Here is a 25,143-nt window from a genome sequence, read left to right as displayed (position 1 = left end):
CATTCCAGCGGTTCTGGAGGTGTGTTTAGCTTCTAAGGGTACAATGGTTAATTTGCATATATTCAGCAGTGTTGCTCTGAGAGAGATCTCAAGCTCACTCCAACCTGAATTATCGCAAATTCTTTCTGTTTTAAGAAGGCAAACTTTTGTTTTTCTTACCAAGAAAGGTTAGATAAACTGGGTTTATTTAGTCTAGAGAAAAGACGCCTTAGAGGGGATCTAATTAACATGTATAAATACATCAGAGGGCAATATAATAGCTTGGCGGATGAGCTTTTTGTCCCTAGACCTTCTCAAAGGACTAGAGGACATGATCTGCGCATGGAGGAAAAACGTTTTAGCCATTTATTTAGGAAAGGGTTCGTTACAGTAAGAGTGATTAAGATGTGGAATGCATTGCCACAGGAAGTCGTTATGGCAAACTCTGTACCTGCATTTAAAGGGGGCTTAGGTGCTTTCCTTGCGTTGAAAGACATCCATGGCTACAATTACTAGGTAATGCCTGGTGGCGTTGATCCAGGGATTTTGTCTGATTGCCATCTGGAGTCGGGAAGGAATTTTTTTCCCTTTTGGGCCTAATTGGACCATGCCTTGTAAGGGTTTTTCGCCTTCCTCTAGATCAACAGGGATATGTGAGGGAGCAGGCTGGTGTTGTACTTTATACTGGTTGAACTCGATGGACGTATGTCTTTTTTCAACCCAAATAACTATGTAACTATGTAATGTGCTTATAAAAGGCACAGGAGTGTCAGAACTGTGGGGTCAGAGTTCCAGGTGGAACCAAAGACTGAAGCCAAAGACCCGTGCTACAGCCAGGCAGAGCATGGCAGCCTCCACGTTCCTTTCAGTTCAGGCTTCCTTTAAAATTCCGCTATAAACGAGATCTCAATAGCCAAACCATACAACCTTTTCTGTGCAAGAAAACAAACTTTATGGTTAACATATGGTTGGAACTACCTGGCACACACGTGTACGTTTCAGTATTCTTCCTGGATGTGGCCACGTCTTGGCTTCAGCTGCTACGATTTAAGAGAGGAAAATGTTTCCCATGATGCAGTGTGGGCGTCGGTTGATTTTCCCCTTGCACGAGTGTCACTGTCATTCAGAATGATGTCATGGAGTGGCTGGATGCCGGCATATAGGCTGTCAGGTACTGGGGTCTCCCATTATATGATAACTCTGTTATCGCATTGCACAGGAACAGCGTTTGTGGCGTTTTGCTTTCAGACTGATTCTAAGTCAGCATGCGCCACATTAAACTCAGCCAGGGGGCTGATGAGGACAGCCTCGACGTGTGTCCTGTTTTCTGAAGCACTTAAATGGCCAGGAAACAGTGAGAGACGGCTTGAGATGAGGGATTACTGCAGGAGTGCAAAGGGTCATTAGCTTTGCTTTGTATATTGCTTAATAAACAGAGTGTGGTTTTAAAACTGCAACTGTGACAGTATGATGCAATGTTATAAAAAAAGAAAAAAAACGAAGAAAAAAAAACGTGTAACTGAAAATAAAAATATGAGACTCTTTTCTTTTCATTCATTCTCAGTACTACACATACTATTAATTACTTTACTTCAGGCTTGCTTTAACTCATTGAGAAAATGAAATAAAAACCTTATAATTGACAAGCTGGTATCTAGGATTTTGTGGTATCCAGATATTTTTAAAGATTTTTCGGCCAATCTAAATCACCCTCCTTGTCAATTATAAGGTGTTGGCAAGATGGTATATTTCACCCTCGCGTTTGGGAAGAATGAGAGGAGGGAGTTCAGATGAAAGGTGTTGGAGATGCAATATTGAGAAAGGTTCACTCAACCATATGTGGTGGACCTGTCCGATTATTGCAAAGATATGGCAAGAAATAGAATTATTTTGTAATCGGCGGGTTCCAAATTCATGTACCGTAATTTTAGCAACCGTGTTCTAATTTTTGGGGAAAGGGCGACCTGTGTGGAGGAAGTGGATGATACCTTGACAATACCTGCGGCTACAGTGGCCAAAAGATTGATAGCCCAAAACTGGAAAAATGTAAATCCGATAAGTTTAAGTGAGTGGTTACAAGAGATGGGTAGTTTTTTGGAAGTGGAAGAGTGGGAGTCAAATGAGCCATCCCCTGGTAAAAAACTAAATAAATGGGGTAAAACATGGGCAGGAATTTTGAATTATCGAGAGTAAGGCAGAAGAAACACTATCTGTAGTTGTGGGCCCAGAGTCTTTTGGGAAGACTTAAGATCCAGGGCGGAGTTAGACGTTTGTGGTGTGTAGTCGTGTGAATGTTTTAATCTGGAGGTTTGCGTGATTGATTGCGAAAGTTTATTTTCCCCTGAGGGGGTGTATAGAAAAAAATATATACAGAAGTTGTGCATAAATATACAATGATGATAGCACAGCTCAACACAGGAGCACAGCAATGAAGCTATGTTTTCTTTTAGTTGAGCAGGTGACTAATCTGAGGGGGGGGGGGGGGGGGGGGAAGAGAAAATGAAATAAAAAAAAATCCCCATTCATTTTTGTGGTTCTAATTATCAGTCACATGACTGCTTCTCTTATCAGTTTATAACAGTGTAGCTTTCCTGTAGTGTTGTTCACCTTTTCAGACTGTGGAAGCATTGCACCAAACATAATCTATAATAAGCCCCACCACACGCACATGCACACTCTCTCTTTCTCTCTCTCTCTCTCTCTCTCTCTCTCTCTCTCTCTCTCTCTCAAGCAAGAGGTATCTGGAGGATGAACTATTTACATACTTATAAACAATACCAATTGCCTGGACGTCCTGCTGATCTCTTTGGCTGCAGTAGTGTCTGAATCACACACCTGAAACAACCTAAAACAAGCATACAACCAAGCAGTCTTCAGTCAGAGTACCTGATCTGCTGCAGTCTTGTTCAGGGTCTGTGGCTAAGAGTATTAGAGGCAGACGACCAGCAGGACAGCCAGGCAACTGGTTTTGTTTAAAAGGAAATAAATATGGCAGTCTCCATATCCCTCTCATTTCAAGTTCCCTTTTGCCCCTATGGGAGAAGTGGGTAAATGTCACCACGGACTCCCTCCCATAGCCTTCAGCTGACAACGGATGAGATCTTATTACAGTTTTGTGTGCTTTTTTGTTTTGTGCGAGATTAGACAGGAGCTCGCATGAGTGCGAACTCCCATCAGTAAACACAGAGCCGCAGCGATCAGCCTGCCAGCCCGCGATTGGAGCTGGCAGGCTGTTTTTAACAGTTATAATATAAAAAAAAATTATATGGCACTGTGATCTTGTGCAGCACTGTACAAAGGAGTGCCTTGTCACTTAAAGGGAACCTAAACTGAGAGGGATATGGATGTTTCCTTTTAAACAATACCAGTTGCTGGTCTGTCCTGCTGATCTCTTTGGCTGCAGTAGTGGCTGAATCACACACCTGAAACAAGCATGCAGCTAATCCAGTCTGACGTCAGTCAGAGCATCTGATCTGCATGCTTGTTGAGGGGTTGTGGCTAAAATTATTAGAGACACAGGATCAGCAGGAGAGTCAGGCAACTGGTATTTTAAAAGGAGAAATCCATATCCTTTTCAGTTTAGGTTCCCTTTAACTGTCCTTCAGAGGGGCTCACAATGTAATCCTCATCACAGGCATATGCCTTTGTATGTATAGTATAGTGTGTGTGTATGTTAGTCTAGGGCCAATTAAGGGGGGGGGGGGGTTTAAGGGGGAAATATTTTAAAAAATCTACAAAAATGTCATTTTTTTGGATTAATAAAATAACCCTTTTAATAGCAGCAGCAATCTAATACCGCCTAAAGAAAGCTCTATTAGTGGGAACAAAAGGAGGTAAAATTAATTTGGATACTAAGTTGTATGACGAGCAATAAACCGTTAAGGTTGTGAAGTGTCGAATTGTAAAAAATGGGCTGGTCACTGGGGGGGGGTGTAAACCTCTGGTCCTCAAGAGGTTAATTGTTCTTTTGTTTTTTTATGTACAGGGTCAGCATCTGTCTTCTGTTCCGATGCCGAAGCTGGAGGAAGCTTTGTATCGCTACAAGCCCATCCACATAGAAACCAATGGTCCGGCTGTTCCTCCTATAGAAATCCTGGGAAGACAGGGGTAAGTGTGCTCATCATTCTGCCTGGATTTGTTCACTGAAAACAGGCTACCTTTGAATGATTGTATAGTTCTTTAAAGAGCCATTGTCAGCCACAAAACCAAATTCTATTTAAACACTGCAGTGTGTTTAAAATACTGCCAGAAATCTCCCTCTGCAGTACAAGCTCTCCAATCTATTCCGGAATCTCTCTGCTGTTCTTATATTCTTTCAGTCCCCCAGGCTCTTTTCTGCGCCATCGCCAAGGGCAGTGAGAGAAGGGAGGCTTGTCATCTTCCCTCCCACCTGATTGGCTGAGCAGACTGCAGTGTGGAGCTGCCTAGCTGAAACATGATCCTCTGCTCACTCGTGTTTACAAGCAAGGCTGAGTGACTCAACGATTGGAGGAGAAAAGAAAATAAGTTAATGGAGGAAATGACATCAGGATTTAGCCTCAAACTGTGGGAAACAGACACGGTCCCAACCAGGAAAATAATTCTCTTCATTTACTATATAAAATTCACTGAATTCAAAATGTGGACAGTACAATACATGTGTTAGGCCTCTTGCACACTGCACGCGATTCCGATTCAGATTCCGCTTTTTAATCAGTTTTTACCTCCGATTCAGATTCAGATTTACAGTGTGCAAGGAGCAAACTGCAAATCTGAATCTGAATCGGAAGTAAAAACAGATTAAAAAGCGGAATCTGAATCTGAATTGCTTGTAGTGTGCAAGAGGCCTAATACTGTATAAGTAGATCAAGTATGTATCTACTTATATATGTGTTATTTTTCCTCTTGCATAGTATGGCTAATCTTCCTGCTTTAATAATACTTTCAGTATTTGTACAGCGCTTTTCTCCTGTCAGACTCAAAGTAACAGCCACTAAAGTGCACTCCGCAGGCAGTAACAGCGTTAGGGAGTCTCGCCCAAGAACTCCTCACTGAATAGGTGCTGGCTTTTTTATTTTTTTTTCTTTTTTTTTTTTTCTTTCTGCTGTTTTTGCTCAGATAGGAAAAGTGGGAGGAGGTTTGGGGACGGGGACGGAGACTTATGCCCTTAGGTGTTACCTAGTACGATTACCCCCTGGGGCCGAATGCCCAAAAGAGGTAGGAGTAGATATGGGGGATCACCCTACAGGTTAGGAGCGCGATGCTCAAAAGCTCTCAATAGGAGGGTAGGAGTGGATGATGTCCACTCACAAGAAGAATTGGATGGACATAGTGTGAGGTGTACATTCAAACTGAAAGGGAGTGAAAGAGAGAGTGATGCTGGAAGTGAGGGAGTGAATGGCCGGTACACGGGGGAGGTCAGATGGAAGATGGGCTGTGCTGAGGGGAAGAGAATACAGAGCCCTAGGAAATATAATGGCGCACCTTAAAATTGTGTCCCTGAATGCCCGCGGTCTTAATAAACCCGAGAAGAGGTCTTCTTTCCTCCAAGAAATATATAAAATGGGAGTTGGGATAGCAATGATCCAAGAGACCCATTTTAAAACCCCGGACCACCCAAAATTAACTAATAAAAGATTTCCTAATGCCATATATAGTTGTGCGGCGGACGCTAAAAAAAGAGGGGTAGCAATTGTCTTCGCTAGAGGGGTTTCCCTGGAGGACCAGGAGATTTATAGAGATACAGAGGGGAGAATCCTCCTGGTAAAGGGAATGTATAATTCCAGGAAAATAACGCTGGGAACTTACTACGCCCCTAATAACAAGCAATTAGATTTTCTCCATCAGCTTATGGGGGCAATTGACGACTTCTCGGAAGGAACAGTAGTAATTGGCGGGGATTTAAATCTTACATTAGATCCGTTGATAGACTCTTCCTCCGATAAAACCTTCCTTACTTATAAAGGTATTAGAAGGGTTAGGAAGATGCTACAAGATAGACAATTATGTGATGTTTGGCGTCTTCAGCATCCTACAACGAGGGACTATACATATTTCTCCCCTTTGCATAAAATGTACTCTCGTATTGATTATTTTTTTGTATCACATAATCTACTTTCTGAACGGGTGGAAGCAAACATCGGTTGCTCGACCCTATCGGACCATTCTCCTGTGTTCTTGAAAGTTAATCTAGAAACTAAGAAACATAAATCCTTTTAATGGAGATTGAACTCATACCTGCTACAGAAAGAAGATGTAAGAGATAGGATATTGAAGAGCATAGAAACATATTTTAACCTGAATAAATCTGAGGATATGTCCCCCCTCGCTGTTTGGGAGGCACATAAATGTGTTATTCGGGGAAATCTAATTCAGGAAGGAAGTAGACTTAATAAGGAGAGGGAAAAACTAAGGGAAGAGTTATTAGCAAACATAGCAAGACTTGAACGACAGCATAAAGGACTAACAGTAGAAGAAACACTTAGGGAGTTAACGGCTGAAAGGGAGAAATATAGAACATTGATGTATACGCGAGCTAGATTTGCTTTTCAGAGATGTCAGCGGACTTATTACGAATATGGGAACAAAGGAGGTAAGTTTTTAGCTAGAGCTCTTAAAACACAACAACAAGCAAATTATATTCCTTATATAAATGATACGCAGTCCAAAAAACATCATAGAAGCGAATCGATAGCTAGAATCTTTAGAGAATTTTATGCACAACTATATGGGATAGGCAGAGAGGAAACTGAGGAACATAAAGAGAGAAGACGTAGAGAAATAGAAGAATACATTGAGGAGGCAGAGATGCCAAAACTTAATGAGGAAGATAGACAGAAATTGGAGGATCCAATCACACTGGAGGAGGTGAGGGAGGCAATAGCCACCTCGAAGACGGGTAAGTCACCGGGTCCCGATGGGTTTGGAGCAGAGTATTACAAGAACTATAGAGACACTTTGGCACCATACTTGATGGAAGGTGTAAACTCATTAGCGGGGAGAGGAGACGGCCATACAGGATGGGGGAGAGATTCACTGCAGTCACTAGTAACGGTTATTTTGAAAAAAGGAAAAGATCCGGCACTATGTACCAGTTATAGGCCAATAGCGCTTCTTAATGTGGATCTTAAGCTATTTACACATATTCTGGCAACCCGATTGGCGAAGTTACTCCCAGACCTGGTACATGTAGACCAGGCAGGATTTGTGATACGTAGGGAGGCACGAGACAATGTCATGAGAGCAATAATGCTAATGCAACACGCTGAATCGGCCAGGTCCCCTGTCATGTGCCTCTCGACAGATGCCGAGAAGGCATTTGACAGGGTAGACTGGGACTTTATAAAAGCAATTTTGAGACATATAGGGCTGGGTGAAAATATGATGGGAAGAATCATGAGTTTGTACTCATTACCGTCGGCAAGGATTAAGGTTAATGGAATACTATCGGAGTCATTGCAGATATTTAACGGTACTCGGCAGGGCTGTCCCCTCTCCCCCCTGATTTTTGTACTGACATTGGAACCATTCCTGAGGAGGGTGAGGGCAGACGTCAGCATAGGTGGATTAAAGGTTGGAAGTACGGTTCATAAGGTCACCGCATACGCGGATGACCTCTTATTTTTTCTAACAGGTACAATGGTTTCCCTTCCATGTCTTATGGCAGAATTTAAACGATATGGTCTTCTTTCAAAATTTAAAATCAACTGGGCAAAGTGTGAGGCTTTGGGAGTAGCGATACAACAGAAGGAATTGGAACAGCTTAAAGGGAATTTCCCCATTAGATGGGTATCAGGCACACTGAGGTACCTAGGGATAAATATTTCACCGGACATACAGAAATTATATCAAAATAATTATAAAACTATGGCACAAGAAGTGAAAAGAGATTTGAATCACTGGAATAGGCCAGAGTTTTCTTGGTTTGGAAGAATTCGTATTCTGAAAATGAATATTATGCCAAGGTTACTGTATGTGTTTCAATCAGTACCAATTAAGGTACCTGTGAAGTTTTTTGTGCAGTTGAGAAAGGATTTCCTCAGATTTATCTGGTACTCTAAACCACCACGGATAAATTATAAATTGATGACACAGCCTAAGGAAAGAGGTGGACTAGCAGTCCCAAATCCTCAGCTATATCACGCCGCAGCCGCTTTGATTAGAATAGTAGACTGGCATAAAAATAATAAAGAAAAAGTCTGGGCAGAAATGGAACAATACTTGATAAATATACCCTTAACAGGGATCCCATGGATGAATAAGAAAGTTCAGATAGCTCACCCAGCTGGCTGTTTTTTAAATAACTCCTTGCAAACATTTCATCTATATGTCAATAGGGCACAATTAATAACATCACCCTCACCCTTACTTCCGATTTCGGATAATCCAGATTTTATTCCTGGATATAGGAAAAAGAGCTCGGAAAGGCAAATTATTGGTCACCAGCAATTGAGAGCATATATGCTGATCAAAGATGGCCACTGGGAATCCCCACAGAATCTAGGTGTAGATCAATGGAGTCTGCTGCAGTATAGGTCATTTATGAGATCACAAGGGACAAGAGAGGAATTTTCCAGGGGGCTTACGCCCTTTGAGAAAATGTGCACTGAGAAGACCCAGCTTAGAGGCTACCTCTCGAGGATCTACGAGTTGATAAATTATCAACAAGATCCGACAAGGAAGTGGAGAACTAAATGGCAACTAGATTTACAAAAGGAATATACAGATACGGATTGGAAGAAAATATTATATCATACATATAGGAGTTCAATCTCCACAAGAATACAGGAGTCTGGGGTTAAACTTCTAAGTAGGTGGTATTATACCCCTAGTAAATTAAGTAAGATGTTCCCAAGAACAGATCCGGGATGCTGGAGATGTGGGAGGGAGGAGGGGTCCCTGATCCATATTTTTTGGAGCTGTCAGAAAATTAAACCCTATTGGGCAGACGTTAAAAAGTATATGGAAAGAATAACTGGACTGGCTTTGCCAGGAGACCCAGATTTCTACCTTCTACATGCCAATTCTTTAAGTATTAGAAGATATAAAAAATCCATATTGAGGCATTTAATAAATGCAGCGAGAATACAAATAGCTAGAAGGTGGAGATCTGAACATGTCCCATCCGTTGGAGAATGGTTGAGAGAAGTAATGTACATATATCGAATGGAAAAGCTTGTGCAAGAAAATAGAGAAGGAGAGACCATAGCACAAGAGGCCTGGAGGGGATGGAGTGACTTTATTGAGACTGAAGAATTTAGGAGAATGGGAAGTGAAGAGGAAGAGGGAAAAAGATAGCGGCATTCATTGGGGAACTTAATTAATGGAAGCCGATGGACATGAACGGTTGCTCTGTAGGATTCGGAGCCTTGCCCTCGGTTTTGACCTCCCTCGTGTATGGATGTGAAGGGATGTGCGAGAGTGTGAGGTGTTTGAGAAGTATGAGAGTCGTAGATAGGGGAGGTATCTATTAGCAAAAAGAAAAGGAGTAGGTTTGGGAAAGGTAGATAGAGTCTATAAGAAAGAGTTTAGTGATCCCTGACAGGATAAGAAGATATCTATCGTTGCCTCTCTTATACTAGTTTTTTTTTCTGTTGTTTGTGTTTTCTTTTTCTGATGTTTGGGGTTTGGTCTTTTTTGTATTAAAATCAGCATTTTGACGACAATATAAAATGAACGGTATGTGAATACGAGTTATTTATATTTATAAAAATTTTGTATAAATAAAGAATCTATAAAAAAAAAAAACGATTGGAGGAGAAAAGAAAATAAGTTAATGGAGGAAATGACATCAGGATTTAGCCTCAAACTGTGGGAAACAGACACGGTCCCAACCAGGAAAATAATTCTCTTCATTTACTATATAAAATTCACTGAATTCAAAATGTGGACAGTACAATACATGTGTTATACTGTATAAGTAGATCAAGTATGTATCTACTTATATATGTGTTATTTTTCCTCTTGCATAGTATGGCTAATCTTCCTGCTTTAATAATACTTTCAGTATTTGTACAGCGCTTTTCTCCTGTCAGACTCAAAGTAACAGCCACTAAAGTGCACTCCGCAGGCAGTAACAGCGTTAGGGAGTCTCGCCCAAGAACTCCTCACTGAATAGGTGCTGGCTTACTAAACAGGAAGAACCAAGATTCAAAACCCGATCTCCTGTATCAGAGGCAGAGCCCTTCACCGTTACACTATTCAGCCATTCTCTGCTGGGATCTGCAGATTCTTCTTAAAGCGGAATGAAACCCAGCATTTCTTTTTTGCTCTAAAATATTATTTACAGCATATAATATACAACCAGCATTTTTTTTTGTACTAGAACAGCATTCAAAGGGTTACACACAGGACTTCAAAATTCAGTGCAGAGAAATCTGGAGGAATCAGTGTAGATAATGTTATCTTGTGTTTACTTAATTGTATCAAGTGAGGAATGGGACACATTCTCTGACTGTGGAGAAGCTCCTGGACACAGGCAGACACTCAAAGCATTTCTGCCTTCAATACATAATGAATAAAACCAGTTATGAATAAAATGCAAAGGCAGCTGTCAAAGCAAAAAACTGTACTTTTGGGAACTTGTAATTTCTAAATGAATAATACTTATGCACAAATGCAAATATGATAACCGTATGGCATATATGATATTTTGTCAGGGTTTTATACCGCTTTAAAGGGAACCTGAAGCCAGTAAAATTATTTAAAATAAACATGACGTAGCTGCAAATGCATATTACATACTTACCTCACAGTCAGTTCCTTTCAGAAGCTCACCATTTTTCTTCTTACAGTCAGTCCCTTCCACAACTGAAATATACCAGTTGCTGTCAGTTATATATCAGCAGCTGTCAGTTACAACTGAATGTGCAAGGTAATGCCCATGTTTCCCTATGACTTAAAGTGAACCTTAAGTCTTGCAAAAAAAACGAGCTTTACTCACCTGGGGCTTCCCTCAGCCCCTTGCAGCCGATCGGTGCCCTCACCGTGTCTGTGCGATTCTCCCGTCCTCCCCGGCGACCACTTCCGGTTTCGCCGTCAGGACCCGACAGGCTGGGAATGCGAGTGATTATTTGCGTTCCCAGCCACAATATCGCCCCCTATTGCTGCTATTGCGCCCTCCTTGCCGCAATAGCAGCAATAGGGGGTGATATTGTGGCTGGGAACGCAAATAATCACTCGCATTCCCAGCCTGTCGGGTCCTGATGGCGAAACCGGAAGTGGTCACCAGGGAGGATCGTACAGACACGGCGAGGGCACCGATCGGCTGCAGGGGGCTGAAGGAAGCCCCAGGTGAGTAAAACTCATTTTTTTTGCGAGACTTAAGTGCCTCTTTAAGTGGGTGATATTACAATTTAACAGTGTGCTGACCAGGAAGCTGTTATGGGGTAATGACCATGTTTAAAATAGAGGACGGAGAATTCCATTGATCACAGTGGACAAACAGGAAGCAGGAGAGGAGAAAGAGATTGAGGAGAAGACTACACAGGAGGTAAGTATGACCTGTGTATGGTTATTTTGACTTGTCATTTTCAGTTCAGGTTCTCTTAAAGCAAACCCGACATGGTTTTATAAATAATGAGTTCAATACTTACCCAGGAAGAAGGAACTCTCTGGATCCTCCTCCTTAGGCTTCCCACACCCTCCTCGAGACCACCCCCGTTGCCCAGGAGCCTCTGACAGTTTGTGGCTGTGGTCCTCTTGCATGAGCGTGGCTGTATTGTGGCTGAGAGTATGGTGATGCCTGCACAGTTGGACAGAGCTGCTTATGGACGAATGACTTAGACTTACAGCCCAGGCACAGCTGTAGTATGGCCATGCTCATACACAGGTTCACTTTAACCACTTAAGGACCATGGGCTTAAACCCCCCGCTAGTGACCAGGCCATTTTTTACAAATTAGGCCACTGCAGCTTTATGGCCTTGCTGCAGGGCCGTACAACTCAGCACACAAGTGCCTTTTCTGCCCACCAACAGAGCTCTCTGTTAGTGGGCTGTGATCGCTCCCCCAATGTTTGTTTGTTAAATAAAACAAATAAATATTTGTTAAAAAACAATTTCCCTATGTTTTTATTGTTTTTCTTTTAACCCTCCCTCCCCCTGCCAGCCAATCAGTGCGATTGACTGTCATAGGCTTCAGCCTATGAGAGCAGATTGCTTCTTTTCAGCCCAGGGGGACAGCCGTGTCACACGGCTGTCCCCAGTACAGCTCTGTCATAGATCGCAGCGCTGTGCAGAGTAAATAGCTGTCTAAGAAGTTTCACCGTCTGACAGTCTCCTAGCGCTTGGAGACTGATGATGGAGTGGAGATGCTCACGCATAGGCGTGCGCGATCTCCTGCAAAACTCTGCCCCAGGACTTTACGCCAATTGGTGTGGAGCGGTCCTGGGGCTGCCGCCGCGTTCACGCCAATCGGTGTTACGTGGTCGGCAAGGGGTTAAAGTGAACCTGAGGTGAAAATAAACTGATGAGATGAACAATTGTATTTATCCTCCTACTCCTAAAAATAACCCTTTTTTAGATATCCCATGGTTTTATTTTATATCTGAGCATTAACATAATGGATTAAATGTTTTATTGTCTCTGCTCGGTGGCAGCCTATTAAGTGTCCCAGAGATAAAATACATGAACTATTGACCTTTTTCTCTCTCTCTCCCCGGTCCTCAGAAGTGTTATTCTGCCAGGAAAGCTTTTATGGCTGTAATTAGCCCATCAGTGATGTTTACTATTACTATTTACTATTACCAACAAGGTTCTGATGGGACAAAAGCTGTCACTTGCATGCCTGAAAATTAACTCTTTCAGGTAGCAAAATAAACAAGTAAAACAGCCTGGTTATTAATGTTTTGTACTGTACATACATGTGTATCTCATCATGTCGCATATTGCCTTGGATACACTTTAAGACAGGGAGCACACTTATTTGAATCCCAGGCACATGAAATTGCATAGCATAAAATACCAATAAAATTGTATGAAATCAAAGTCTGTGGTCCACACAATAAATTGCAAAATGGCTTTCTGCCATTTTTGCTTACCAAATGCGAATCACTGTGTGTGTATCTGTGTGCGTGCGTGCGTGCACACGTGTTGATGTTTTTCCTGTTCTCGCTTGTCGAGAAGGCATATAAACCGCTTCCGGATGAGTTGAAATCTGTGCCCTATTTGTGACCTGCTATCTCTGCCAGGGCGTAGATTTCAACTACCCCGCTGAATGCCCCCGATAATCATGCCGTTCTCCCATCGCTAAAGCCCACTCGCCCTGCTGTTGGTATGACAGCAGAGCTCTGTGAGCTGGTCAGGAGTCTATTTCATTGGCTCCTGATCACATGAGCACTGTGAGCCAAACTTATTGGCTCACACTGATCACAGGGTCAGGAGCCAATGAAATCGACTCCTGACCAGCTCACAGAGCTCTGCTGTCATACCAACAGCAGGGCGAGTGGGCTTTAGCGATGGGTGAATGGCGACAGTGGGGATTCCATGCGGCATGATGTCGGTAAGCCCAGTTTTTGGTACCAGCAGTCTCTGGTCCTTAAAGAGTACCAAAGCCGAAGCTCGGGTATACAACGTCAGATACGTTCCTAAAGAGTGGGAATCCTCAGGATCCTATTGAGGCTTCCCTTCCTGCTGTGTTGTCCCCTGTCGCTGAGCGTAGCCCTCCAGAAGATTAGCAACAAGGCATTGTCGCTAATCCTAACGGGGCCGGGCAGCTCCTCCGGCTCCAGGGTGACCATGCAATACACGACCCGGCCCGCCCACGCATGTGCAGTAAGCCAGAGCCGCGGGCACTGTGGTAGGACTGAACAATTTTAGGAAAAGATTGAATTGCACAATTTCTGTCAGAAATAGATAGTTCCCCACCCTTAATGTTTACAGCCAGATCCCCCCTTTAGTTAAAGTGAACCTCCGGACTAAAAATTGACTCAGCAGCACTGAAAAGGCCTGGTGTTTCTTTAACTGTTTCACAGCATCAGAACTTTTTTTCTCTTATACAAGCCTCATTTTTAGCTGCACAGAAAAAAACTGCCCGGGCATTTTTCCCCTAATGCTGTGCAAGGCATGATGGGATTTCTGATGTTGTTGTTCTCGTTCTGCTGTTTTGGTGCAATTTTTTTTTTTTTTTTTTTACATTTTGAATTTGACATTTGAAGCCTAGCGTGTGCTGCTGGGAGGGGTGATCAGGACACAGGACAGTTGGAACTGTGTCTCCTGCTCCTTGTCACCTCCTTTCAACCAAAAAGATGGCTGCCCCCATGACAAAGATGGCAGCCCCCATAATTCACAAACATTTGCCTGTCCTTTTAAAACGGGGTGGGTAAGAGATTATATTACCTATCTATTCTAATTAACATAACTAATGTAACTTAAAGAGAACCCGAGGTGTGTTTAAAGAATGTTATCTGCATACAGAGGCTGGATCTGCCTATACAGCCCAGCCTCTGTTGCTATCCCAAACCCCACTAAGGTCCCCCTGCACTCTGCATTCCCTCATAAATCACAGACGTGCTGTGAGGCTGTGTTTACATCTGTAGTGTCAGTCTCAGCTGCTCCCCCGCCTCCTGCATAGCTCCGGTCCCTGCCCCCGTCCCTTCCCTCCAATCAGCAGGGAGGGAAGGGATGCAGGCGGGGACTGGAGTTCTGCAGGAGGCGGGGAGAGCAGCAGACTGACATTATAGAGATAAACACAGCCAGCTCTGACAAGCTGTTTGTCAACAGCGTGGCTGTGATTTATGAGGGATTGCAGAGTGCAGGGGGGACCTTAGGGGGGTTTGGGATAGCAACAGAGGCTGGGCTGTATAGGCAGATCCAGCCTCTGTATGCAGATAATATTCTTCAAACCCACCTCGGGTTCTCTTTAATGACAGTATGTTTGTTTAGGCTGAAGTTCCCCTTTAAGGCAGATGACCCCCCTTTAGTGTATATAGCCAGATCCCCCTTTAGTATAGGCAGAACTCCCCCCCCCCCCCTTTAGCATATATAGGCACATACACTTCCCCTCTTCCCTTTGTATATATGCAGCAGATCCCCCTCACCGCTGATACATGCTCCTCTCCCCGCCCCCTCCTCTGCTCCCCGCTCCCTCCTGCAGTAAGTTCTGATGTGATTCGGCCTTACCGCATTAGATTGTCGCGCGGTGAGCCACGATGAATAGGCAGCGGGTGTTGCATGGCAACGGTGGCTGCCGCCAGGAAGTGATGTCACCCTTCCTGGCACAGGCCCCGCATTACTTGGCAACACTCGCTGCCTGTTATAGCCCCTGATCACGATTCTCGGTTTAAAACCAATAATCGTTCAGCCCTACACTGTGGTACTGTGCAGGCTCGCGAGGCTACTGTGCGACCCCGCATCAGGAAGAAGAGCTCACCAACTGGTGGCTGTAGATCAGAGAGGGGAGCCTCAGTAGATCCTGAGGCTTCCCTCTCTTAGGATATGTATGCGATTTTGGGCCAGAGACTGCTGGTATCGAAGAGGTTAATGAAGAACACACACAGAAAACGCAAATAAAAACACATTGTACATGAAAACGCATGCTGCTTTTTGCGTGGACAAGTGTGCTCCCCGCCAGTGATAATGCGTGTATTGTGAGTGGCTGGTGTACCAGTATACGGTATCAGGGATGGGGTTCTCCATCTCATCAGTAGCCCTGATGTAGCAGCCCTTTGATATTCATATTCTGTTGTCCTTCTGGCATGTGTGTCTTCACTTGCCAACTGGTCAACTATCTCCTGAACAGCCGACTTCTTCCCCTCAACTATTTGGGTGGTTTAGCCGTGTGACATACCGGCCTCAGGCCAGCATTGTGACCCTGACTGAACTTGGACAACTGTTCATACCCGGACTGTTCATTGTCCTCTCAGCACATCCGTTTTCATGTATAATTCTGTTGAGCCAAACTGAAACTGTCTGACACAATGGTGTCAATTCATTAAAGGCTGTTCGATTAAAAAAAAAGTCAGGAAAATACCGCATTCAGTATTTTAGATTTTTATTTTATTTTTTTTGCAAAATCATCAATATTTGCACAGATGCAGTGGAAGTTCTATAATTTACCAAAGCCCATTGACAAAAACCTTTTCAATAACAGCAGAAGAGTGTGTAGCTGTCTCTGTGTTATTACAAGCTGTTCCGTGCAGTGACGGCATTACAATAGTAAGAGGCACCCCGACATCCCTTTAGAATGTACATGTTTGTTTTACTGCCTCTGCTCGCTCTTTAATCTTTCTGTTAGTCTTTCTTAACATTTTATTTAATTGCCACAGCTTAGATGAACTTCCAGGCAACATTACACATGCCCTGCTTAGGTGATTTCCTCACTAGCGCCTCCACATCTTCAAACAGGAACCTAATGGATTAAACGATGGAACGACCACAGGGGAAGCCTCTTTTGTTCAGATCTCTCTGCTTGATGCCTGGGGGAGGGGGGGGGGGGTTAGAAAAGCTTGTTCCACCCGAGAAGCCTTTGAACCTATCAAAATCTGATCAGCAGGACTTGCAGGGCTCTGCTCCTATCAGTCATAGGTAATCCGTCTCTGCTTCTGTGAAATCTGTGAGCCCCCCACTGTTTCAGACCATGGAGAACTGCCGGTAATGGTACTGTGTTTTACCGCATGGTGTAACCATGAATTGAATGACATTTGTTGGAGGTGTTTACCGCACAAGTCGGTAATTTACCTCACTGCTCAGTAATTTCTGCTTGCCATGCAGTAACAGCCTTGATGAATTGACATTTTAGTTTCAAAAAGTATTTATTAATTTTTACAGTGGAAATTGACAGCAATTGAATAGACCCTTAGTCAGGGGCAGTGTTACATTAAAAGCAAAAGTCAATTGTTGGCTAAACGTCGAACAAATGAACAAACAGGTCAGATGATTATTCTTATAGCAATGTAACTACATAGTTCTTTGAAAATCTAATTGGCGTATAGTGGTGCTCCTAGAAGGAGAGGGCACTGGATCATAGGCCTAAAGCTGATGAGGCCGAAAGCCAGGGTTGCCAAGTACGCGTGAAGGATATGGTAGTGTCGTTGATTATGGCTAATAACCTTTCGGCTATTAGGATCTCTATAATTATGGAGTCTGTCATTTCAAGTTATAAAGTTGGCTTCAACCATTGGCGAGCAATGTGGAGTCTGGCCGCTTTGGCTATATGTTGCGCAAGTCTGTGATGTGGATATTTCCACTTTTGCGGCTTATGCCCAAGGAGTAGCTGAAGTGGGTCTGGTGAGAGGGATATTTCAAGGGCCGTGCCTATTATGGAGGCCACCTGAGCCCAGTATTTTTGAACTATAGGGCAAAACCACCAGATATGGGCCATATCGCCTAATTGACCACATTGCCTAAAACAGCAGGGAGATTTGTCTTTAGACATGGCATGTAGTTTCTGAGGGGTGAGATATGTGCGATGGAGAATTTTAAAGTTTGTTTCTATATGTGAAAAGTAGCTACTACCTTTAGCCAAGGTAAGGCAACATTTAGACCATTGTTTAAGTGTAAGGGACGTGCCTAGATCAGCTTCCCAAGCTGTCATCGTTGGGATCTTTACAGTTTCCAGGGGTTGGGATATAACCGAGTAGAGGTAAGAGGTAAGTCCGCCCTCCAGAGGTCTCTGGTCACACCAGTGTTCATAAGTAGTGTGTGGAGGTAAAGGGAGTGTGGGTTGGCTTAGTGCACTTAGAAAATGAAAGATTTGTAGGGCCCTAAAGTGTTCTTTAGGTGGAAATAATGTATGGGAACGGAATGTTATCCAATTTGGAAGGCGATTGTTGACCAGGAAATTGGAAATGGTTAAAAAGTTGTGAGTAATCCACCACTGGAAGGGTCGTGATTCCCAACCAGGCGGAAAGTTAGGGTTTCCAAAAATTGGCATTTGTAGGGGGACAACTGATTGAAGATTTTTGACTAATCTGAGTTGATGAATTGACATTTTCCAAAGTGCTCGGTAAAGTTAACTGTTTTCTGCATTACTGAATGTGGTAATGCTTGATGAATTGACGCCATTGTAACATAACTTAGAAAACGATGCTGTAACTTAAGGGACACCAGAGCTGAAGATGCTTGGAGAAACAAGGGGAGCAGGCATGTATAGGAAGCTGTGCTGATGCCCACCGTTCCCCCCATTCTCCTACAAGCCCCACCTTTCCTCCCTAAATGCCCCCTGGCTGCCTCTTCTGGGTCAGGCATTAGTTCACAGGCAGCTGTGCGTGTCCTATATTGCGTACCCGCGGCTGGGGGCGCATTGCGCATGATGTAACGATTGCAAACCATATACTCCCCTTATATATAGGTATGGTATGCTTAGTTATGTTTGAGACAAGTAAGTGTTAAAAAAAAGAATTAAAAAGATCTTAAACCTGACTGCACGCGTCCATCCTCTTTCCCACAGCTTTACTAAAATATACCCGACCTGTTTCGTTCCACAGGACAGGACAGCCAAAGACTTGGCTATTAAACCCATTACGTCAAGCTTACCCAAACATACGCTTACCAGCTTGCAGAATAATACAACATGAATTCAAATGCCTTAAGTGGCTGGATAGTGCATAGTGGCTGGATAGTGTAATGGTTAAGGGCTCTGCCTCTGACACAGGCGACCTGGGTTTGAATCTCGTCTCTACCTATTCGGTAGGAGACCTTGGGCAAGTCTCCCTAAGACTGCTACTGCCTATAGAGCGCGTCCTAGTGGCTGCAGCTCTAGCGCTTTGAGTCCACCAGGAGAAAAGCGCGATATAAATGTTCTGTGTTTGTTTGTTTGATTGTTAAAGCAGCATGGACAGCTATACTATCTTGCATAACAAATGTATTGTACTGTCCATGTTTTGATTTCATTACATTTTATATAGTGAATAAAGAGAATTCTGTTCCTGGCTTTTTCCATCTTGCTTTCCTCTGAAGACAATCCTGATGTAATTCCCTTCCTTATGCCCTGTTCAGACTATGTGCGTTCCTAGCCGTTTTTCAAGAACGCATACAGACAGATTTTGCGCATAGAAACGGCTACTAATGTTTTCTAATGGCCTCGTTCACATGTATGCGTATGAGACGCATACATTTCTCATCCGCATTGCTGCACGCAGTTCTGTGCGTCACGCACAGAAACTGACGCAATGAAAGTCTATGGACGCGCATAAAAAAACGCATACTATTGCGTTTTTAGCGTACGTTTCCCTCTGCAGTTCCCATAATTCTTTTCTGTTTCCCGGGTCACATGTGTGTGCAAAACGCAATAGAGAACGCATTGGAATGCATAGAAAACACATGCGTTTTTTACCTTGCGTTTCATTCAATGTATACGCATTCTGCAAACGCTGACAGTCTGAACAGGGCCTTACTTTTTTCCTCTCCTAGAAACTGCACTGTCATAGCTAGCTTGTTTTGTAAACACATGTAAGCACAGCATAGATTGGATTTCAGCAGCTCACTGAACTGCCCTCAGCCAATAAGTGAGGAGCAGGAATATGGAAGGGGTGATGACAAGCTTCCTTCTCGTTGGCAATGTCAAAATTAGAACCAGGCTGATAATATTTATTACAACAGAAACATTTCTGAATAGATTGGAGAGCTTTTAATGCCAGGGTAAGGTTACAGGTTGCATAACAAACAAAGAGCAGTGGGTAAATGGAATTTGATTATGTGGCTGACAATCCCCCTTTAAGCTCAGTGATACTATTATAACCACTTAATAAAAGTAATCTAAACTCAGTGGCGTACCTGGGGCATTTGACACCCGGTGCTGGGTATTATAAGAAAATAAAATAAAAATGAAAAGGAAAGGGGCGAGTGCAGCGAACTATGCGTGCCAGGGCAGGTAATGCCAGGTATAGGTGTAATGAAGTTGCCCCCAGTATAGATAGCTAGTATAGTTGCCCGCAGTATAGCTGCCCCAGTATAGGTAGCTATTATAGTTGCCCCCAGTATAGGTAATATAGTTGTCCACAGTATAATGGCCCCAGTATAGGTAGCTATTATAGGTGCCTATAGTATCGTTAATATAGTTGCCCCAGTATAGATAGTATAGCTTCCCCTGTATAGAAAGTATAGCTTCCCCCCAGTGTAGCTAGAATAGTTGCCCCCAGTGTAGCTGGCATAGATGCCCCCGGTGTAGCTAGCATAGATGCCCCCTGTGTAGCTAGCATAGATGCCCCCAGTGTAGCTAGCAGCCTAGTTGCCCCCAGTGTAGCTAGCATAGCTGCCCCCAGTGTAGCTAACATAGTTGCCCCAAGTGTAGGCAGTATAGCTGCATCAGGAGGAGGGGAAGCAGCGCTAGAAGGAGGGACAGCGGTGGGGGTGGAGGACCAGAACCCCCCTCCCTCACCTGGGTCCCCTCCTTCTGCTCTGTTCCCCTCCAGAATAGCGGCGGCAAGAAGGCTCAGCAGGTGCGGCGGGCGGGTGGAGGATTTCAACTCACCTTCTGACTTCCGCGTGGCGACACCCCCTTGCCTGTCCATCACCCGGTGAGCCACGCCTCCCTGCGCCCAATGATAGGAAAGCCACTGTCTAAACTACGGTAGTTTGTCTGTCGCTCATCATCTAATAAGCCTTGCTAGACAATCCGGCCCAATTTCTCAATCTAATGAATGAATAAACGAGATCATTAGCCATGGTCCCCCCTATACATAGACAGATGTAGGAGAAAGCATTACAGCTGTGTGACTATCACAGGCCCTTTGCTGCCCTCTCAGTCCTCAGATGCACCTCCGATTTCTCTGCGTTCGGTTTTGGAAGTGTTAAGCTGTGTTTCAGATGCTCGCTGTTTTATACACACTTTATGAATGCGGCTTGTGCTTTTGACATATGGCGCTGGTACGACAGATTAATCAATTATCCGCCCTTTCCTACCAGCAGGGGAAGGATCTTTTTACTCTGAAAAGTTGAAAATCACATGTTGTACAGCGTGTTCCAAGCACTGGCTGAGCCTCTCGCCACAGCGTAATGATAAATTCACCTGACCAAAGGTCCATGAAGCCCTATTATTCTTTCCTCAAGCCAAACCACTGAGGAGTCTTCAACTGAAACCAGAGCCGCACAATGGCAAGCGCACTTCGGTGTATGCAAATCTCCAGCCTGAACATAAAATAGAGGGCGTGGCCTGTAGCTGGCCGCAGATAAACATGAGCATAAATGTGTGAATGTCTTACTGGATGTAGAGAATGGGGCTGTAAACTTAACTTTTACAATCAAATGATTTCCAGAGAGTCTATCCTCTGTTAAGACAGACTGTAAAAACAAACAAAGAAAAATATACGTTCAAAAGTTTTACTGTAGAAAAAAAAAGTAAGATTCCTTTACTTACTCAGCTTCTGAATGTTTAAAGCGGAACTGAAATATCCTAAAAAAAATAAGAGTTTCACTTACCTGGGGTTTCTGCCAGCCCCCCGCAGCCGACCTGTGCCCGCAAAGTTACCATACGGTCCTCCGTTCTCACGCTGCGGCTCACTTTCACTTCACACCGTTGGGAGTGCACTGCGCCTGCGTGACCCTGGCCATGCGTGTCCTCCTTCATGTTCCCATCGCCGGGAGCGTGCTATGCTGGCCTCGTAGAGATTTTCTCATACTGTGGCTATGCAGGATGCTCCTGGCTACGGGAACGCATACGAGGATATGCGTGGCCAAGGCACAGTGGACGTCAACTTGGCCCAGACTGAGACCTGCATTTGCTATATACTCCTACCCCATTGCCTGATGAGGCGGGGTCATACCTGGGAAACGCATTGCAAAGAACCTTAGGGTGTATCAATACATTTTCTATGTTTTAAAAATATGTTTTTGTGTCTACAGTACTTGGAGGAGGTATGTCCACCACTGCCTCCCCATGTTTTAAAAGTTTTATCTATTTTTATTCTTTTGGCACCTCTGTTCACCTTGTACTGTATGGTCTATGCTGTGCTCACGTGTCTTGACAAAGCAAGCTAGATATGACAGTGCAGTTTCTAGGTGAACAATAGAGTAAGGGAGAAAATTATATCAGGATTGGCTTCAGTTAGTGTCAGCAAAGATGGAAAATGCCTGAAACGGTTTTCTCTTTATTTACTATATAAGATTCACTGAAGTTAAAGTTTGGACAGTACAAAAATATGTTATGTAAGTAAAACAAGTATTTATCTACTTATATATGTTTTTTTTTCCTGGGATAGTATGGCTTAGCATGGCTTTCCCTGCTGCATTAAAGAGACTTGGGGAGGATAGCAGACTGTGAGGTGTATTTGAAGTGTACCAAGGCGAACCTCGGGTGTAAAAACAGATACTTACCTAAGAAAAACCTCTAGATCCTATAGGCTGGGTGCACACATAACATGAAATGCTGCCTTTTATGTCATGTTTCATTTTGTTTTGTGTGTTTTTGGTGCGTCTGCGTTATCGTTTTTTTACTGCATATGCGTTTTACAAGCATTTTGCGTGCATTTTAGTGTATTTGCGGTTGGAGCTCTGTATGCGGTTTTCATGCGTTTTTCTTTTACATATCATGCAAATCATTAGGAAGACAACAGGAAGGAGAAATACACCATAAAATTATTTTTCCCAAAAACGCATAGAAAAACCACATGTCAAATGCATACCATTGCGTTTCCATTGTCTTTCATTATGTGCGTTTTTGCTGCGTTTTTGAAGATCATGCAACAAAACCAGCGTTTTTGAAAATGCACGTTATGCGTTTTTGATATGTGTTTTTTCCTGTGGCCCATAGACTTCCATTAGCGGCAAAACCGCAGTTTTTTCTGCAACGCTAGTGTTCTGCTGTGTGTGCACCTATCCATAAAGTCTAAGGCTAGTTCTGATGTGATTCGCCCTCACCGCATTAGATTGTCACACTGTGAGCCGCGGTGAACAGGCAGCAAGTGTTGCCAAGTAACGCGGGGCCTGTACCAGGAAGTGTGACATCTCTTCCTGGCGGCGGCCACCGTTGCCATGCAACACCCGCTGCCTGTTCCCCGCGGCTCACCGCACGGCAATCTAATGCAGTGAGGCCGAATCACATCAGAACTTACTGCAGGAGGGGGCTGGGAGCAGAGGAGGGGGCTGCGAGAGGAGCATGTATCAGCGGTGAGGGGGATCTGCTGCATATATACAAAGGGAAGAGGGGAAGTGTATGTGCCTATATATGGGGAATCTAGCTATATACACTAAAAAGGGGGGGGGAGAACTGCCCATATACACTAAAGGAGGATCTGGCTATATACATTAAAGGGAGGGGGAGGAATCTGCCTATATACACTAAGGGTGGGGCAGGGGGGGAGATCTGTCTATATACATTAGAGGTGTGTGTGTGTGTGTGTGTGTGGGGGGGGGGGGAATCTGGTTATATACACAAAAGGGGATCTGGATGGCTAACCTGTACTGCGGCACCTGTACTGGCTAACCTGTACTGCAGCACCTATAGCTGGCTTAACTATACTGGGGCGCCTATAGTTAGCTAACATTTACTGGGGCACCTACAGCTGGCTAAACTATACTGGGGGCACCTATACTGGCTAACCTGTACTGGGGCACCTATAGTTAGCTAACCTGTACTGGGGCACCTATAGTTAGCTAACCTGTACTGGGGCACCTACAGCTGAATAAACCATACTGGGGGCACTTATGCATGGCTAACTATACAGGGGGTACTCATACTCACCATCGGTGTGCTGATCCATCGTTGTGTGTTGAAAATCATGAATCAAATCAAAATCGCAATTTCTGACAAAAATCATGCAATTCAATCTTTTCCTAAAATCGTTCAGGCCTACTTGATTCCCAGTCTGAGTAGACAGCATGACTCCTCCTCACCCCTTGAACTCCTTTTCGCTTTCTGGACATTGATCCCCAACCCTGAGATGTTTCAAGCCTTCTGCATTGGTCCTTTGTTGTGATGCAAGTGTTCAAGACGAACAAGGAAGCTCAGCTTAAAGGGACACTATGGCGAAAAATTGTAAAATTTAAAATATGTGCAAACATAGACAAATAAGAAGCACGTTTTTTCCAGAGTAAAATGAGCCATGAATTACTTTTCTCCTATGTTGCTGTCACTTACAGTTGGTAGTAGAAATCTGACAGAAGCGACAGGTTTTGGACTGGTCCATCTCTCCGTAGGGGATTCTTAGCCAGGCTTTTATTCTTTACAAAGATATTGCCTAAAAAGGATTTAAACAATAATGCTGGCCAGCTTCCCTGCTCGCTACACAGTTTTTTGGCAGTTGGACAGAGCAACTGCCATTCACTAAGTGCTTTGGAAAATAAATAAATCCCTAAGAATCTACCATGAAGAGATGCACTGGTCCAAAACCTGTAACTTCTGTCAGATTTCTACTACCTACTGTAAGTGACAGCAACACGGGAGAAAAGTAATTTATGTCTCATTTTACTCTGGAAGAAACGTACTTCTTATTTGTTTGTTTGCACATAATTTAAATTTTAAAATTATTCGCCATAGTGCCCCTTTAATTTACGACTGGTACATGCCTTCAATTTTGTTTGGCCAATTTTACCACCTCCATGTAGTGTAAGGGTCAACAGATTTTGATCTTATGAGCAGATTGTGTAGGTAAACCCTAATACAACAAGGAGGTGGTAAAACTGGCCAGTGATTTGCTAATCAAAAATGAAGGTGTGTGTCAGGTTTTGCTCTACATTCCACTTGCATCTGCTCCAGTCTCTGGAACTGCTCAACCTTTAGACATGCATGGTGCCTTAAAGTACACCAATAAATATGGCAGCCACCATATCCCTTTTAAACAGTACCAGTTGCCTGCCAGCTACGATTCAGGAGAACTGTTGATCTCGGCACCAGTGGTTGGCATGGGCTCTCCCATAGAGTCCAAGCAGCTATGGGTCGTCATCAGAACACCCCCCCAAGGGATTATGGGCCGTCACCCCTAGCAGGCTGCCTAATAGCTAGGTTGCATCCCTCAAGATTGCCCCACCAGTGATGAAAAGGACAGACTGGGTGGAAGGGGCAGCAAGCCGTCGCCTTGCCGTCCCCGGCCACATCCCTCCAAATGTTAGATGCACCCTCCCTTGGTGCTCATGCATTATACTTTACCTGTCCGCTGTCCCCCGATTGTCTGCCGCTTCCTCATTGGCGCCCCACATGGTTGCCAGTGACCACGGGGGGCGCCAATGAGGAAGAAGAGTGTAGACATTCGGGGGATGGCGTGACACAGGTCAAGTATTATTGCACACAGACACAGAGGCAGACAATCGGGGGGC

General features: G+C 43.9%; 1 protein-coding gene across 1 annotated transcript in view; it reads left to right on the top strand.

The window, feature by feature from the left end:
• The window catches only part of MNAT1 (MNAT1 component of CDK activating kinase), a 222,069-nt gene that overhangs the window by 147,047 nt on the left and 49,879 nt on the right, over positions 1–25,143 (top strand). Inside the window, exon 7 of the mRNA XM_068252150.1 lies at positions 3,965–4,086. Within this exon, the coding sequence (XP_068108251.1) occupies positions 3,965–4,086 (122 nt within the window). The remainder of the gene's footprint in view (positions 1–3,964; positions 4,087–25,143) is intronic.

This window comes from Hyperolius riggenbachi, chromosome 9 (assembly GCF_040937935.1).
Source record: "Hyperolius riggenbachi isolate aHypRig1 chromosome 9, aHypRig1.pri, whole genome shotgun sequence".
Lineage (NCBI taxonomy): Eukaryota > Metazoa > Chordata > Amphibia > Anura > Hyperoliidae > Hyperolius > Hyperolius riggenbachi.
The sequence above is the reverse complement of the archived record's forward strand: the minus strand, read 5'-3'. Positions and strand labels throughout refer to the sequence as shown.